Source organism: Balaenoptera acutorostrata, chromosome X, assembly GCF_949987535.1.
Source record: "Balaenoptera acutorostrata chromosome X, mBalAcu1.1, whole genome shotgun sequence".
Lineage (NCBI taxonomy): Eukaryota > Metazoa > Chordata > Mammalia > Artiodactyla > Balaenopteridae > Balaenoptera > Balaenoptera acutorostrata.
The window spans coordinates 113,492,894-113,511,117 of NC_080085.1; the positions used below are offsets into that span (position 1 = coordinate 113,492,894).

Below are 18,224 nucleotides of genomic sequence, written 5' to 3' on the forward strand. Positions count from 1 at the left end.
CAGAAACATCAGTTCATTAAACAAGTTCTGCCACTTCGACTGAGAAAGAAATGCCTGTCTCCATGTACTGTCTACTAATAAATGGAGACAAACAAAAAACAAATACACAGGATAAATATAACTCCTGACTGATGTACTCACCACTGAGCTGTTTGGTATGATTACATTAATATTTTATGAAATTCATTTAAAAGCAAGTGTATTCATGACATATGGCTAAAGCCAGAGTAGATAAACTCCCTTTCTTCTTTGCATTCAATATGCCAAGAGTTCCATAGGCTACACTGCCTAGCAGGGCTTGCTAGAGGGCAGGATGTACCTTGTACATGACATTTCAAGGGCTCCTATCACATTGATTATTTCTTTTGTTTATCTTCAACCATTAAGACCAAAGTAGACTTGAATTTCCAATACCAACCAAGAAAATAACCATTTGAAATCATGGGCCTTATAAAAGTATTGTAGGATCTGAAACAAATCAAAGAAGTCCAACACTAAAATACACTGGGAATAGAACACCAGAGAAATTCTCTCCCTTTTTCAGGCCCTATTCTGGCTTGAGGAGTACAGCCAACATGTACATAGTATTACCACTTATGTTAGGAATTTAAACTTCTGAAGGAGATTTGAAATCATTTTATAAAAGGGTTGTGGAGGGACTTCACTGGTGGTCCAGTGGGTAAGACTCCACGCTCCCAATGCAGGGAGCCAGGGTTTGATCCCTGGTTGGGGAAGTAGATCCCACATGCATGCTGCGACTAAGAAGTCCACATGCCGCAACTAAGAGATTGCATGCTGCAACTAAGAAGTCTGCATGCCACAACTAAAAAAAAAAAGATCCCGCATACTGCAACTAAGATCCTGGGTGCCACAAGTAAGACCCAGCGCAGTCTAAATAAATAAATAAATAATAAATAAATAAATAAATAAATAAATATTTTAAAAAAGGGTTGTGGAAAAGGCCAGGGTATTCCCCTAAAGCCCTTTCACAATAAATACCCTGTTCTGTTTTGCTTTTACCACCATCTCTTCTTCTAACGCCTTTTCCCTACTGCCTTCTTTACTCTCGGCACCGCCATTGGTGGAAATGTCATAAGATGTTGGTTTGTATTCCCTCTTCTGATTCATGTACTTTCCAAACTCCCAGCTTACTGGAAATGCTGCAAATGCTGTTTTTCAGTTGCGCCACCTTGGTCCTCTGAGTTGCAGCTCTATTACATCTCTATTATATGATTTTAAGTAATGTTTCAGTGTAGCCTTAAGTCTTCCTGCTGCCTAGCAACTTGCACTTAACTCAACCTAGAGTAGTTATCTAGCAATATTATCATCCTCCATTCTCTGTACACATCTGAGCCAGGGAGCTACGATGGAGGAAAATGCCATTTGTCCAGTCATCCATATGTCTAACCATTTGTATGTCCTTCAGTATTTTGATGCCAGCCCCTCTGCAGGTGTTGGGGTTGAAGGAATAAGATAAAATCCTTGACTTCAGAGTATAGTTTGGGAACAGCCATGCAAACAATTATAATGCTTTGTCATCAATTATTATTATCATCACTATAATTGTTTATTGGGTGCTTCCATTGTGCTAGGGACTGTGCTTAAGCATTTTATGTAATCTCATTCCAAAAGACCAGTGGGCTAGGTACTGTTATTATCCTTCATTTTATAGATAAAGAAACTGGGGCTCAGAAAGATTTAGTTACTTGCCCAAGGTTCCACAGCCAATAACCTAGGCAAGACGTAGGATTCAAATCCAGGTTAGTTTAACTCTAATGCTTTTAACCACTGCACTGCCTCTCAATGTAGTATGGCAATTGTTTTCATGAATTAATTTAATTACAGGTATAAGGTGAAATAGGTATGCTGAAAAACATGGCAGACGAATAACAAAATGCTTCTATATAATTCTTTCTTGCAAATGTGGCGGATTAAAGGTGGATACGAATTCTTTGTTTCCCCTCCCGTCAAGAGGTGAGGTCTATGCCCCACCCCCTTGAGGATCTGGATGGGCTCTAGAACCACTTTGACCAATAGAATACAGCAGAAGGGATGTTGTGCCTGTTTTCAGGGCCAGGCCTTAAGAGAGATAAAATTTCCACTTGTCTCTGGGAACACTTGCTATGGGAGCTTCAGTCACAATGTAGCATGTCTGACTACCATGCTGGAGAGACCATGTGGAGAGGGCCTTAGTGTAAATGGAAAGGGAGGGATCCAGCTGAGCCCGGTGTTTTATCTGTCCCTGCCAAGGTGCCATGAGTATGAATAAAGCTGTATTGGAACCTCCAGACTATCCCACCACAGCTGAGGCATCCCAGTTGATACCATGTGGAACAGGTGGATTGCTCATTTGAGTCCTGCTTAAACTCTTTATCCAGAAAAATCTTAAAATATAATAAAGTCATTGTGTCTTAAGCCACTAAGTTATAATGTGTTTGTCATACAGCAATAGGTAAGCAGAATATGCAGCACGTCTGAGGAGTGGGGTGTGATTGGTTAATAGAGTTAGCTATTTTCAAGTAATTAAAATAGAAAGTACACTAAGCACCTAACTAGACTGATTATTTTTCCGATTATTGAAAAGGTGCTTTGGGATCCAGCAGGGCCCCAGAGCCACTGTCTTTGAGCAATTGTTGTCACTGTACTATTGCTGTGTAGAAGGACCAGTTGGAACAATGCCAGATGACAACACACTACCAGATGTACAAAGACTACAGATGTCTACAAAACACTAGAAACCTTAGAGGTTGCCCATCTTTGATGCCTGACAAAGACACCACATATGCCAATTTTACGGTTCAACCCTTGATATTTTCTGGCAGGCCAGTTCACGATGGCTTTCTTCCTACAGACAGCAACCTCTACTTTTGTGGCAGGGGAAGAGGATGCTGTCCATAATACTACTGCCCATTGATCAGGTGTATATGAATTTCCAGGTTTTATACACATCATCTCATTTAAACTTCAGAACAATCCTAAGGAATGACCAATATTATTATTCCCTATTTTACAGATGAGGAAATTGAAGCTTACAGAGATAACACAGTAAGGCCACACAGTAGGTGGCTTTTACTAGTTACGTTCTCAATCATTAGTCTACTCTGCTTCTCACAAAGTCCATGGGTCCACAGGAAAAAAAGATACTTCTTGTCAGACCAAGCTCTGTTACCTACCAACTCAACCTGTAGAGTCCTTCAAATGTTCCTGTCCAAAAGGCTACCATAGGGTTGCTTATCTCTACAGCCAGAACTTCCTGTTGAGATATTCAATATATGTGTTGTCACAGCAATAGATAATTTAGAACCCTCTGTTCTAAATCTGAAGTCTCAACTTTGACTCACAGGAGAAGTTGGAATTGTGGCAATGTATGAACTGGAGATAGGCAGATATAGGAGCTGAAATATTTACTATCCTGCTTGCCTTTTCAGAACTGGACCTGGTTCTGGCTGGCTGGAGTCCTCTTCATACCCTCAGAAAGCCTCTGCTTACACTTAGTGACTTCTCCCCATCCAAGTCCCGCCCCCCCCCCCCCCGCCGCCAGGTCCATTAAAGGCATTTCCAATCTTTTAGGTATTCCAGAGACCCTTGATCACCAGGAGGTAGTCTGTATTCACAGTCAAACCACTGAAATGCAACTATGGATTAGTCTAAAATAAATGTTCCAAATAGGATCTAATTATATATGCATAATTAAGCTATTTTATAGAAAATTATGATTCCAATTCAGGTATACATTTCTGGTACATTATTGCTATTTCTTTAGAGTTCCTACAAAATTCATTGGAAAATTAAGAATTATGCCTGGGTATTGAGAAATTTTAACTCACTACAGTCCTGGCTGCCTCCTCTCTACACAGATCCTTGAAAAGACTTTTCAGGCAGCCAACCTGAAGAGGGAACACAGATTTCTAAGGAGAGCTTGGCTGAGCTGTGAGATGACCTTGAACTTACCACAAGCCCTCTTGGAAATAGAACACAAGTTTCTAACTTTTTGCACAATGACTCTCAAATTCTACCAAAATCTGTCTTGCTTCTCCAGAAGATCATCAAAACCTTTGTTTCAGGTCAGTTGGAAAGTTGGGGTAGGGCCTGTTTCATGCACAATGACAAACGAGGCAGCAAGCTGGGCTTGGGTGGGTTATGTGGCATAATTTCAGCTCATAAAGACTCTCCCTAATAAATATCAACTTTGATCCCAAATTTCAACCAATGAAGCTTTATTTCATTAGTATAAGTTTTTGCAAATATCTATATATCTAGCCCACCTTCCCCCTATTCCTTCCTATTTTGTTCTTTGTGTTCTTGCCTTGTTAGAACATTTGACAGATTCAGGGTCATGCCCCTGACTCTCATCTAGGGATGCTGTGAACACCTTTGGAAAGGCATTAGGGAGGACATTTCATACTACATCTTTGGTTCCTAGATTTCTGGATTTTAGAGATGAATAAAAATATATATATACATATATATATTTAAGGTTGCCAACCTCTTAATTTGCTAAGAAAAGACATGGAAAAAAGTAACAAAAATTAACCACGTACCATTCATGCAATTCATAAAAGACAGAACATTTCAAAACCAAAAATATAGGAAATCTATAATCTCCGAATAAAGAACAGTCCTTTCAATTGAGCAAATTTAGCTTCATGAAAAATTCACTATATTCTTAGTTTCTACATTTTGCAGTGGATGAGGGAAAGCAATATCAACTGGTCCTGGGCTCCAGCCCAGTGTTTGGAGATGACTCAACTACCTCACTTAGTGTGCACCCTTATGTATGAAGATCCCTATGAAAAAAGTCTTTCAGAGCTAAAGTGTCAAACACACACAAGTGTTAAGGGCCATGAAAAGTTTGACTTCTCCTGAGGACTGGTATATTTTCTCTTCAGGGAAAATGCAAATTATATAACTGATCAGGTTTCCCTTTTTGTTTTGGCTACCTGGTCACAAGGGCAGTTCACCTTTAGAAACTGGGTGGGATCCTATGACCTACATATCTGAATTCTAATTAACCTCCCTACCGGGGCTTCCCCTTCTATTCTCATTTATATTTTCCTAGATGATGGTTTATTTTACTTGTAATTTTTCTCTTTTACTGTAATCTTTCTTATAAGCTGCCCCAAATATTTTGTGGAATGGGGTGATGTAAATCAGCTCAGTATTTAACCATTTTCCCCACACTGTATAGTCTTGCATACCTTCCAGTCGTTGGTGTACCACTTCCTCTGCTTAGGCTGTTCTTAGTTCCTTTTTTCCATCTGACACTTTCTTATATATCCCTGGACACGGAGCTCAAATGTTGCCACTTCTGTCAACCTTCCCTGATCACCACTACCCACCTAGCACCCCCTCCATCCTACTCTGGCTAAAACAATACTTTTCTACATGTATCTACTATGGCTAAAACAATACTTTTCTACATGTATCTACTATGACACTTGCTACATTGTAGTGTAGTGATATGGACTTTGCTGCCTCTGCCACTGGATTCTGAGCTTGAAGGCCCATTTGGTATCCCCTTGACCTAGCTCAATATATTTTAATTCATGGATGGGTGAATAAAAGCACAAATGAACAAAATGTTTAGGAAGTCTTTGAGTTGTTGAGGGTCAAGAGGCAGCTCAAATGAGAACAGGTTTTATTAGGGATAAAATATGGGGGTTCTAAAAGTATTCTAGTCACTATGAGGGAAGGAATCTTTCTTTTTTTGTTCACTGATTTATCCCCAGGGCTCCTCGCAGTATCTTGCTTACAGCAGGCCTCAGTAAATATTCCTTGTATGAATGAATGGATAAACCATCTCACTCTACCGGACTCTTTATAATAGTTTCCATGGGGGAATCTTGAGAGTCCCATCACTTGGTAGGATTCAAGCTTGATTTGGAGAGACATTAGTTCTATTTGGTACAGTGGTTTATATATTATTGGCTCTTGGTGAAGTGTCCACCATGATGATGAACAGTGCTCTCCTTTCTCAGGATCTCAACATTATCTGCCACTGAAAGCATATTCTATTTGTGGACGATAGTAAAATAATAGAAACCCAAGTCTGGGCCCCCTTGAGGAGCTTGAAGAACAGTGGCCTATCATGTGTCACACATCTTCATTCTTTCTTTCTGTTCTCATCAGAGTTTGCCTGCTGCGTCCAGTGAGAACTGCCTCCTTAAGAATGACAATTCTCATAGATGGGCAGCGTCTTGCTCTGGGAATAAGGGCCATGAGTCATATTTTCCAACATCTCTCATTATGGAGGAGGCATAGTCAATACAGTGGAGACACCATAATGAGGGACACTTCTTCTTTGGGACTTCACAGTCTCCATACTTGGATGCTAAGGATATTTTAATTTAGGGGAAAGTAAAGGAAGCAGCACACAGTATTCAGTGAGTACCCTTTAATCGGTCCATTCTTAATTCATCTGGGATGATGGGCAGAACAATGCTCCAAAGGCGGCCTGACTCTTTTTGGTGCCTCCCTTCATGTGAAAACTAACATTAGTCTTATTTGACGAGCTTGGAGAAGCAAATACTCTTTCAGGAAAGACAGGTGCCGGCCAGAGGGGACCTTCTAATCTGCCATCACTGTGGATTAACTTTATTGAACAGCAGTTGTACAAAAAACACCATGTTAGATGAAAGGGAGCTCTACACCAAACCCCAGAGATGGCCAGTCTCTGCTCCACGCTCAATGAATATAATAAGCTAGACACTGCCCAGATGACAAGTATGTGTCCAAGAGATTCAGCATCCATGACAGTATGGATTTGAGCTCTCTGGGGGAAGTCAAGGAAGCTTATGTATCATTTGTTTTTCATCAATGCCAAAAGCCTTTTCTGTTGTCACAGATAGGCCAGATGAGACAGGACAAAGAAAAACTCTGCTGGCTAAGAAGGAAACCTTCTAAGGGGCAGAAAAGTAGCTAAATTACTAAGCCATCAATGGGTGACCTCAGGAAACAGTTCCATGTGGCTCCTTTGCTTCCTTTTCCATTTTAAGGAATTTGGGGCAGTAGGAAGAGGATTAGGGGGATGTTTTATCCCATTCAGTTAAAACATTACATAAAAAGGTGGCAGGCCCCCTGTTTCCCAGACTCTAGCAAGAAGAAGGGTAAGCAGCATTGGCGCGTGGTGCCAACTTTCTGCTTCTCTGGACACCCCCCACCAGATTTACAGGGAGCAGTCACCAGCATTGTCAGACACACACTGTTCTCTTCACCTGCCATTGTCCAGTGCTTCTCCAGGGAAAAATTTGCCCCTGCATTCATTATACTTCATTGTTGTTAAGAATAGAAATAAGCCATAATTCAACTTTTTGTGAGCCATATATCAGATGTGAACTTGAAATAATAATAATCATAGCTGAGTTCACTGAGGAATTACTGTGAGTCAGGCATCATTCTAAGACTTTATATGTATTAACTCGTTAATCCTCATAACAATGCTATGTCATAGGTGCTATTATTATCTCTGTTTTACAAATGAAGAAACTGAGGCATAGAGAGGTTAAGTAAATTGCCAAAGGTTACACAGCTACTTAATGGCAGAGCAGGGATTTATTGGAACCCAGGCAGTCTATATCCAGAACCCACGTTCTAATCTGATGAGTAAATTGCTTCCCTAAAATAATATGGAGAGGAGAAAAATCATTTCACATATAACTGAAGTGATTTTACACATAGCTTTACAAAGTATGTCTCAGCCTAGTGCTATTGCCCTGTATACTTTTAAGAGAACTAAATATCAGTATTTCTAAGACCAGGTTTCCAAAAACCCAAGTAACTTTCCTTGGAGCATAGCTAAATGATCCCTGAGTCACAAGGTTGAAGGGGACCATGAGAAGCCATTTCTTCATAGTCCTTAAGAAAACAAGAGGGAGGCAAAGGGGCTTGAAGTAGAAATTAAAATCACTCTTGAGGTTTCAAATGTCTAGTTGGGGTGGATGTGATTAGCGCTGACACTGGCTGCCTAGTACCCAAGTACTTTCAATCTAAATGGCAGCTTAGCAGCTATTTGAAGGAAGTATGTTAGTATTTCCTTTATCTTAAATAACACGTAATATGACTAATAGCAATAATAATGGCACCAGTTAACCTTCATTGAGTGCTTATTATATACCAAGCATTGTGCTAAGTATATTATTTAACATTCACAGCAATCCTATGAGGTAGATACTATAACCATCCCCATTTCACAGATGAGAAAACTGAGGTACAGATAGGTCAAGTAACTTGCTCAAGGTCACATAGCTAGCAAGTGGCAGAGCCAGGATTTAACCCGAGCAGTTTGTCTTTGAGGCTTGTACTAAGCAAGGTACTGTCTCTGCAGAAATAGCCCTCTGAGCTACTGTTATGAAAACCTACCCCAATTTTCTAGGCCTGATATTGACCCCAGCACAGCTTTGGGCCTGTAACGATGGCCTGGATGATTTTTTACTCTCAGTGTTAGGCCTTTTTTTGTTCCACATTATAGATGGGTGGCAAAGCACTGAAGATTACTTTGTGAGCATAGATTTATGTTTAAATGTGGTAATTTACAAATAATCTAAGCTAACATTTAGTCCTCTTAGTATCAGAGTAGGTCTGGCCTCAAGATTTTTTCTGGGACATATACCCATACGGTTCAGTCTTCCATAAATTGGTAATATTTAAGCCAAATCAGATAATCTAGTCACTCCAGACTATAAGAGATAGTCTAGAATGATTGTGATTGTGATTCAGGACCACTCTATATAAAGCTATAAAATAATATGTAAGATTTTAGTTTAAATTCTATTATAATGAAATAATGAAGAAAAACAAAATAAAAGAATTACCCCCTTTGGAAATGTTTATGAGAAATATATTAATAATGATTTTTAAAGTATTCTAATAGCCAAGATTTTTGAGCACTAACTATGTGCCAGGAATTGTACTAAGCACAATTTAATTCTCACAACAACCCTAAGTGGCATCACTCTAGATCTGTTTCTCAACTTCAATGTGCTTATGAATCACATGGGGATCATGTTAAAATGCAGCTTTGATTCAGCAGGTCTGGGCTGTGGCCTGAGATTCTGGGATTCTTAACAGCTCCCAGGTTATGCAGACCACACTTGAGTAGCAAGGTCCTAGATTGGCCTAGATTGTCTTGGTCCAGTCATGCTTTTAAGTAGGATAACAATTGAGCGAATCTGGGAGATTAATGTTTAGGATGTTTAAAAAGCACCCCAGGCTTCCTGATATGGCAATTCCCTAATGTCTTCATAAACCCATTTTTTGATCAAATTTATAATTATTTTATAACATTTATATCATTATTCATGATTTTATATTTGCAAATTTGCCTACTTGCTAAAATTTCTTTGTAACCGCCCAAATCAATACTCACAGTACTTTCATGGTCATTTAAGGTCATATGCAGAGCGATAAAAAATTTGAGTTGCCCAAGGCACATTCACAAACCTATTTTTATGGTTGATGGCTCTGACAGTCCAGGAAGCTTTTCTGTGTCTAAACTAAGCCCTTCAGATGACATGGCATTTTTCTTCTGATTTTATCTTTAGTGGAGATGGAGTTAGTATACCATGCCCATTCTCTTACAGGTTACTTTGTTCTAAAAAATATGAACAGTTATTCAATGTTAACAATAGTCTTTGGGATGTTCCCCGCTATCTCCTGTCCTTCCCTCTAGGAACCTAAGATTTTTGGGATATCTAAGTCAGTTCTCATTCTAGCTCCATGTTTATTTGCTTCCTCTAAGAAATGTATAAAATTAGACAAACTTTGTAATTCTTTGCCAAATCCTGCTGTACTTTTATTCCAATGAGTTAAATATTCAGTGACCATATCCTGCATCAGATATACCCCCAGCTTGCCCATAGTGCAATAGGGAGTATACTAGTAACTAAAGGCCACCCAGCCTATAAAGCTCATATTACAAAAATGCACACTCTAGGCAGAATCTGGTAAATGTCAACCTCAAAATAAGTTGTGTCATATTGTTATATTTATGTGCATATGGTCAGTAAAAAGAAACACTTGTGAGGTGATTAAAAATAGCATACCAGGTAAAATTGGTTGTCCGGCAATTCCCAGCGGTGCCATTCCAAGATTATTCATTGCTGTGGCCCATGCAGTTGGATCAGACATAGGTAGTGTCATTGTAGTGGAATCCACACTCAGAGTTCTACTATTATCAGCTAAGAAGAAATGACAAGCAAAATAATTTGTTGTATTAAGGTTTCAGTATCTAGTTCACTTATCAATGTAAACTCTGGCAACTCTTTACAGAAATGGACTGGTGGACAAGTGGTGGACATAGCCTTAATTTTAGCTCTTTACAAGGGTTAAAACAATACAGCTCAAACTGGCAGGAAATTATAGAATTTGAAAGCACTTTACCAGATGGCATTTTAGTGTTTCTTTCTTTCTCTCTCTCCCTCTCTCTCTCACCCAACTCCTCCCCTCCTTCCCTCCTTCTCCCTTCTTTCTTTCCTCCCTCCCTCCCTTCCTTCCTTCCTTCCTCCCTCCCTCCCTTCTTTCCTTCCTTCCTTCCTTCCTCCTTGTTTTAAAGTCAATGAAAACTATTTTTTAGAGTAGTTCTAGGTTCACAGCAAAATTGAGGGGAAAGTACAGAGATTTCACATACAGCCCCCCCCCCACATGCATAGCCTCCCCTATTATCAACATCTCTCACCAGAGTGGTTCATTTGTTACAACTGATGAACCTACACTGATGCATCATAATCATCGAAAAGCCATAGTTTACATTAGGTTTCACTTTGGTGTTTTACATTCTACAGGTTTTGAAAAATGTATAGTGACATGTATCCATCATTGTAGTATCATATAGAGTATTTTCACTGCCCTAAAATTCCTTTGTGCTCTACTTATTCATCCTTCTCCCCTCCCCCAACCCCAGCAACCACTGATCTTTTACTGTCTCCATAGTTTTGCCTTTTCTAGAATGTCATATAGTTGGAATCATACAGTATGTAGCCTTTTCAGATCGGCTTTTTCACTTAGTCATGTGCATTTAAGTTTCCTCTATGTCTTTTCATGGCTCCATAGCTCATTCCTTTTTTTTGCTGAATAATATTCCATTGTCTGGATATACCACACTTTATCTTTTCACGTACTGAAGGACATTGTGGTTACTTCAAAGTTTTGGCAATTATGAATAAAACTGCTATAAACATTTCTGTGCACGTTTTGTGTGAACATAAGTTTTCAGTTCCTCTGGGTAAATACCAAGGACTGCGATCACTGGATTGTATGGTAAGAGCATATTTAGTTTTGTAAGAAGCCGTCAACCTGTCTTCCAAAGTGGCTGTACCATTTTGCATTCCCACCTCCAATAAATGAGAGCTCCTGTTGATCCACATCCTCATCAGTATTTAGTGTTGTCAGTGTTCTGGATTTTGGTCATTCTAATAGGTTTGTAGTGGTATTTCATTGTTGTTTTAATTTGCATTGCCCTGATGACATATGATGTGGAGCATCTTCTCATATGCTTATTTACCATCCATATATCTTCTTTGGTGAGGTGTCTATTAGTCACTGGCCCATTTTTCAATCAGGTTGTTTGTTTTACTATTGTTGAGTTTTTTTTTTTTTTTTAATTTTATTTATTATTTATTTATTTATTTATTTATTTATTTTTGGCTGTGCTGGGTCTTCAGTTCGTGCGAGGGCTTTCTCTAGTTGCGGCAAGTGGGGGCCACTCTTCATCGCGGTGCGGGGACCGCTCTTCATCGCGGTGCGCGGGCCTTTCACTATCGCGGCCCCTCCCATTGCGGGGCACAGGCTCCAGACGCGCAGGCTCAGCAGCTGTGGCTCACGGGCCCAGCTGCTCCGTGGCATGTGGGATCTTCCCAGACCAGGGCTCGAACCCGTGTCTCCTGCATTAGCAGGCAGATTCTCAACCACTGCGCCACCAGGGAAGCCCACTATTGTTGAGTTTTAAGAGTTCTCTGTGTATTTTAGATAACAGTGCTTTATCAGATGTATATTTTGTAAATATTTTCTTCAAGTCTATGGCTTGTCTTCTCATTCTCTTGACATTGTCTTTCACAAAGTTTTTTAATTTTAATGAAGTCTAGTTTACCAATAATTTCTTTCATGGATCATAACTTTGGTGTTATATTTAAAAAGTTATTGCCATATCCAAAGTCATCTAGGTTTTCTCTTACGTTGTCTTTTAGGAGTTTTATAGTTTTGTATTTCACATTTAGGTCTATGATCCATTTTGAGCTAATTTTTTGATGGGTATAAAATCTGTGTCTAGATTCATTTTTTTGCATGTGGATGTCCAGTTGTTCCAGCACATTTGTTGAAGAGACTGTCTTTGCTCCATTGTATTGCCTTTGCTCCTTCATCAAAGATCTGTTGACTCTATTTATGTGGGTCTATTTATGGGCTCTCTCTTCTGTTCCATTGATCTATTTGTCTATTCTTTCACCAGTACCACACTGTCTTGATTACTATAGCTTTACAGTCAGTCTTCAAGTTGGGAGGCATCAGTCTTCCAACTTTGTTCTTCTCCTTCAAAATTGTGTTAGCTATTCTGGGTCTTTTGCCCCTCCGTAAAGTTTAGAATCAGTTTTTTTTTTTTTTGATATCCACAAAATAACTTGCTTGGACTTTGATTGAATCAAGTTGGGAAAAATTACATCTTGACAATATTGAGTCTTCCTATCCGTGAACCTGAAATATCTATTTACTTAGTTCTTCTTTGGCTTTTTTTTCATCAGAATTTTTTAGTTTTCCGAGTTTTTTTTTTCCAAGTGTACACACCACAGGAGCTTGGGATGATTAAGATGTTTCCCATTCTTCTCATAGTCCAGTTGCATATGATTACTTCAGCAGCTTCCATCCAAACTACTCATGCATGCAAACCAAGAAAAAACATCCAACAGTTTCCATAGTAGCAATGAAAAGGAAAAACTATATTCCTGATGGAATTTCATATCTTTGAGACAGTACTATTGAGTTGGACACATGATCAACAAACATCAATTTAACTAATTGAGTATTTGGGGGGTTAGGATAGCAGAGTACAAGCAGATAGGAGACATAGTCCCTGCCTTCAAAGGTTATACAATCTAATTGAAGAGACCGATGATGATGGTGATGATGATTATTATTATCACTACTCTCACCACCTCCATCCATTACTACCACTAACTACTGAATATTTGCCATATGCTAGGTAAAGCTCTTGGCATGCATTATTTTCATTTAACTTTCAAAACAACACTATGAGATAGGGGCTCTTTATATCTCCATTTAATAGATGAGAGGCTTTGAAGGGTTACATATATAGTCCAAGGTCACACAGGATGTGTACTTTTAGGCACCATGCTTTAGTATCTCCAAATAAACAATTAGGAAACAATGAAAGACTCAAAGAGTATAGACTAGGAATGTTATTGAAGTTTAAGGAATGAGGCTTTGTGGAGAAGACAGGATTTGAAAGAATGGGCCAGATTTCTATAGCATATGTCTTGAATTATGGGTAGTTATTAAATAGGTAAAGAAGAGGGGGTAAGACATCCCAGAGCAGGGATGAATAAGCAAAGACATTGAAGCAGGTTATACATGCATGTGTGTGTATATATTGCACAGTTGGGAGAGATATAGTCATAAGTCATCTGAGCACAAAAAGTCTTTTATTTTGGTAAATTTCCCTCTGACTACTGATAGCCATTTAAAAAAACTTTCCATTGCTTTCCTCCTACCTCCCAGTATGCACTCCTGCCAATTACACCCCCAAAGGCAACTCTATTCTAATAGTAGCTTGCTAACATCCGTCCATCACATTCTTCCAACCTGGCAATATGAGGGATGATCCTTGGCTGGGTTATTTATACAAGTGCTATTTTGGTCACTGATTGGTCATTACAAGAAAATGCAAATGGCCAAAAACATTATTTCTGAAATATTAGTTTTTATTATTCTCCTATACTGCGAAATTGCCTATGCTTCCTCTCCATAACCACCCCCCCCCCCACCACAGAGTGATTGATGGCCCTAAGCATTTGTTACCGCAGTCAGAAGTCACATTTCAGAACTGGTGATTTCTCCGTCTGTAGGAGCTCTAGTCCTCACACCCAGTTTTCAGTGCTCTCTGAGAAGGCATACAAGAAGGCTAGAAATAGCCGCTTGTAAATATTATCAAGAAAACAAACATGGGGCATCAAATATCCTTTGGGTCAAGAGTTTATATAGTGATTATTAGGTTCATCTTGAATCCCAATCCCCAACTAGGGAGACAACTTTTAGAGAACGTTATAGCTGGAAGGGACCTTTAGGATGTTACTGAGTATGCACTTTGATTTTCTCTGCTGGCTGGAGAATGACTCTTAGAGGAAACAGCTAGGTTTAGAAGGACTGGTCCCCAATGCTAAAAATAATTTTTTGCAACAGTCTGGCTACTCACTGGCTCTGCAGGCCTGGGAAATATGTAAGAGAATTAGGAATTATTCTCAATAAAGAATTTTGAGATCAAAGATTAAGAATTTACAATGTACCTAGCCAAACTCTGGACTAATTTGGTGGGGGTGGGGGAGAGAAGGACTAAATTATCAGTTTTTTTAAAGGACAACATAGTATCACTATTTTCAAACTATATATTAATTCACAGTGCTTGTTAAAATGTTAGCAAGTAGAGTTCCTATTAGGCTTGTTTACAATGAACAGATAAGGAACATGCTAATTAACAGCATTATTTCGCTACAATGAACTCGGTTCTTAAATCCTTACGGAGTTCTGCTTTAAATGCCCTTCTCATCACCCTCCCTTCCCCCAACACCCATCTCCACCTGTCAAGTCCTACTCATTTTTCAAGGGTCGTCTCAAATGCCACCTTGTCTGTGAAGCTACCTCACTGGAATTAATTACTCCTTCCTATGTGTTCTCATAATATTTTATGTAGAATTTGATTTTCATCTTTGCTTATTCTCTCACTTCTCCCCAAACCAAACTTTTATTGAGTCTTAGTATATGCCATGTTCTGTGCTAGTGACTAGGAATATAGAGATGAACAAAATTCATTTACTGTTCTGGAAGAACTCACAATACAATGAGAGGCATGACATATAAACAACTAAATACAAATCATTATAATAAGTACTGTAACAAAACTATGAGTAAAGTGCTATGGGAACAGAGAAGGAGTAATGAAATCTCTGGAATGGGTTTGGACATATGTGTTTGGGGTTGAGAGGTGGAGGAGATGAGGAATAGTCAGGGAAACCTTCACTGGCAAAGAATCATTTGAAGTGAATCTTTAAGGAGGGACAGGATTTTCCTCTAGGTGGTGAATGGAGGATTAGGGTTGAGGAACATCCCAGGAAGCAAGAACAACTGAACATTTACCATTGACTGCCTTGAATTATAGTTATTGGATACATGTCTCTCTTCTGCTAGCCTACATGCTCCTTTAGGTCAGGGACTGGGTTTTAGGCATCTTTGTTTCCCCATTTCTTAGTTTAGTGTCTGGTATGAAGTAGGCATTCAAGAAATATTTGAATGAATGAATAAAGAAAATCAACTTACATTGATTTTGGGCACAATAAGCAATCTATGCAATGACACTCATTGATTATTTGTATACCTTTTCAGAACGATAAATTGGGATGCCATCTTAAAAGGGATGGTATAATTGCTAAACTGATTCACTCTCCAGGACAACTGAATTTATATGTAGAAATTTATTTAGAGTTATAACCAGGGATAGATGCACCCAACTAATAATTCAGTTTGATTTTATTAGCTATAATCTTTTCCCCATATAGGCACAGTCATATATACAAGCAAGCTTGTAAATTTTTACTTTCAAAGAGAAATCCCAGATGATCATCTCTGGCAGCAATCTGGATTTAAGGTCTGTACTAACAAAACATGCTGTGCTAAACATCTGTTACGAATTATCACTTAATGGTGGAAAAGGTAAGTCCTGATTCACTTTTCAGACTAAAAATGCACATCTAACAATTTCTTTAGGTGTTTTATAAAAGTAGTCCTATGTCACTAAAGGAAGAAATTGCTCATTTTCCCATGAGTCCTATACTCACTGGCAGCAGCCAAGAATATTCAGAAGGTAAGTGCCAGTGGTTGTCAAATGGTATTCAAAATACCTCACCCAAGTCTGTAGATCATGTCCTGCTATGCTGGTTCTATTGTTCTGCTTGTGTGGCAACTCCTCAAGACATCGCAAGTTGTAGAGTGGTTGTAAATGAGTGCCCTCTAGGTAAGCTGATTGAAGATATGGCACTTTGGAACAAGAGTTCATTAGCACGAAAAAAATAAAACATTGGAAAGTGAACATCCACTTTAAGCTGGTATCACCCCATAACTATCAAATCACTACTGCCATCTGTTTATTTTTACACTGTTTATGCTTCACTGATTAAGTAGTCAATTACTGTCAAAGTTATTTGATCTTGAAGACAATACACACACACACACATACACACACACATTCTGTGATACCCCTCATCCTGCAGTGGAGTTAATTATTTCAAATGTTTCCCTTATTTCCTTTGAAACAAGTTCAGTATGTTGGTGCCATCTTGCCAAATATATTTTATTGAGACATAAACTCTTCTTCTCTGACAGTTTACTCCCCTATAATTTTCTTTCTTTTGTTCAGTTTTACATCCATTGGTTTTTATGCTTGCTATAACTTTATTACACAGTATTGTACAAAGTTGAGGAGAGGATTTTGTCAACAAACATCTATTGAAAGTCTCTCAAGAGTAGGAAGTAATCTTGCCTAGTGATCAAGAGCATGGGTTTGGGAGTCAGATGGCTCTGTACCACAGTCTAGCTCTACTACTTAGTAACTGTAATGTGATCATTATTTCGCTCTTTTCTTTTCTCCTCTATTTGACAGCCTGCCTTCCAGCCTTCCTTTCATATTTAGTGTAAGTTCATTGAACATTTTCTATGTGTCATGCATCATTCTAGATATTGAAGACAACATTGTTGTGAGTCAAACTGGCCTCATCCTCGGTCATATGAAGCTAACACCTTAGTGCAGGAGGGAGATATTAAAATACAAATGAATATAAAATAATTACACATTATGATAAGTGCTCTGAATAAAGAACTGGGTTTGATGAGAAAAATGTCAAGCTAAAAAATTAGGAAAATGATAGTATCTACCTTAAAAGTTTGTTGAAGATTAAATTAGATAATGTGGGTAAAGAATTTAGCATGGCTTCTGGGTCATATTAAGCACTTGGTAAGTGGGAATAATAACATGGTAATAGTTAAGATGATGATGAAGAAGTAGTCCTGGCCATGAAGGGCTCAAAGTCTACAGACAGACACAGCATATATATGAATTATTGCACTACATTATACAAATAATGAAACTGAGGCACAGAGAGTTTAAGTAATCAGCTCAATATCACACAGCTAATAAGTGGTAGAACAGGAATACAAACCCAGACAGCTCTGACGCCAATGCCCACAGTCTTATGCATCACACTAAACTCCCTCCCAAAGAGCCCCTTTATTTACAGTGTTCCATTAGCTCATTAAACACATTACTATCCTGTTTACAAGAGACCCACTTCAGACCTAGGGACACATACAGACTGAAAGTGAGGAGATGGAAAAAAATATTCCATGCAAATGGAAATCAAAAGAAAGCTGGAGTAGCACTTCTCATATCAGACAAAACAGACCTTAAAATAAAGACTATTACAAGAGACAAAGAAGGACACTACATAATGATCAAGGGATCAATCCAAGAAGAAGGTATAACAATTGTAAATATTTACGCACCCAACATAGGAGCACCTCAATACATAAGGCTAATGCTAACAGCCATAAAAGGGGAAATCATCAGTGACACAATCATAGCAGGGGACTTTAACACCCCACTTTCACCAATGGACAGATCATCCAAAATGAAAATAAACGAGGAAACACAAGTTTTAAATGACACATTAAACAAGATGGACTTAATTGATATTTATAGGACATTCCATCCAAAAACAACAGAATACACTTTCTCCTCAAGTGCTCATGGAACATTCTCCAGGATAGACCATATCTTGGGTCACAAATCAAGCCATGGTAAATTTAAGAAAATTGAAATCATATCAAGTATCTTTTCCGAACACAACACTATGAGACTAGATATCAATTAGAGGAAAAAAACTGTAAAAAATACAAACACATGGAGGCTAAACAATATGCTACTAAATAACCAAGAGATCACTGAGGAACTCAAA

The 18,224-nt window shown here is 38.6% G+C and overlaps 1 protein-coding gene across 10 annotated transcripts in view; it reads right to left on the reverse strand.

Moving 5' to 3' along the window:
• ENOX2 (ecto-NOX disulfide-thiol exchanger 2) overlaps positions 1 to 18,224 on the reverse strand; it is a 266,724-nt gene that overhangs the window by 53,905 nt on the left and 194,595 nt on the right. For 8 of the 10 annotated variants that reach the window (XM_057538830.1, XM_057538826.1, XM_057538823.1 and 5 more), the window contains one exon: positions 10,041 to 10,175. The exons of 1 other annotated variant lie outside the window; for it this stretch is intronic. In XM_057538830.1, coding sequence (XP_057394813.1) covers positions 10,041 to 10,137 — 97 coding nt within the window. In that variant the 5' untranslated portion in view covers positions 10,138 to 10,175. Of the gene's footprint in view, positions 1 to 10,040; positions 10,176 to 16,120; positions 16,179 to 18,224 lie in introns of those variants that run through there. One more of the 10 variants, XM_057538828.1, reaches the window with a different exon arrangement.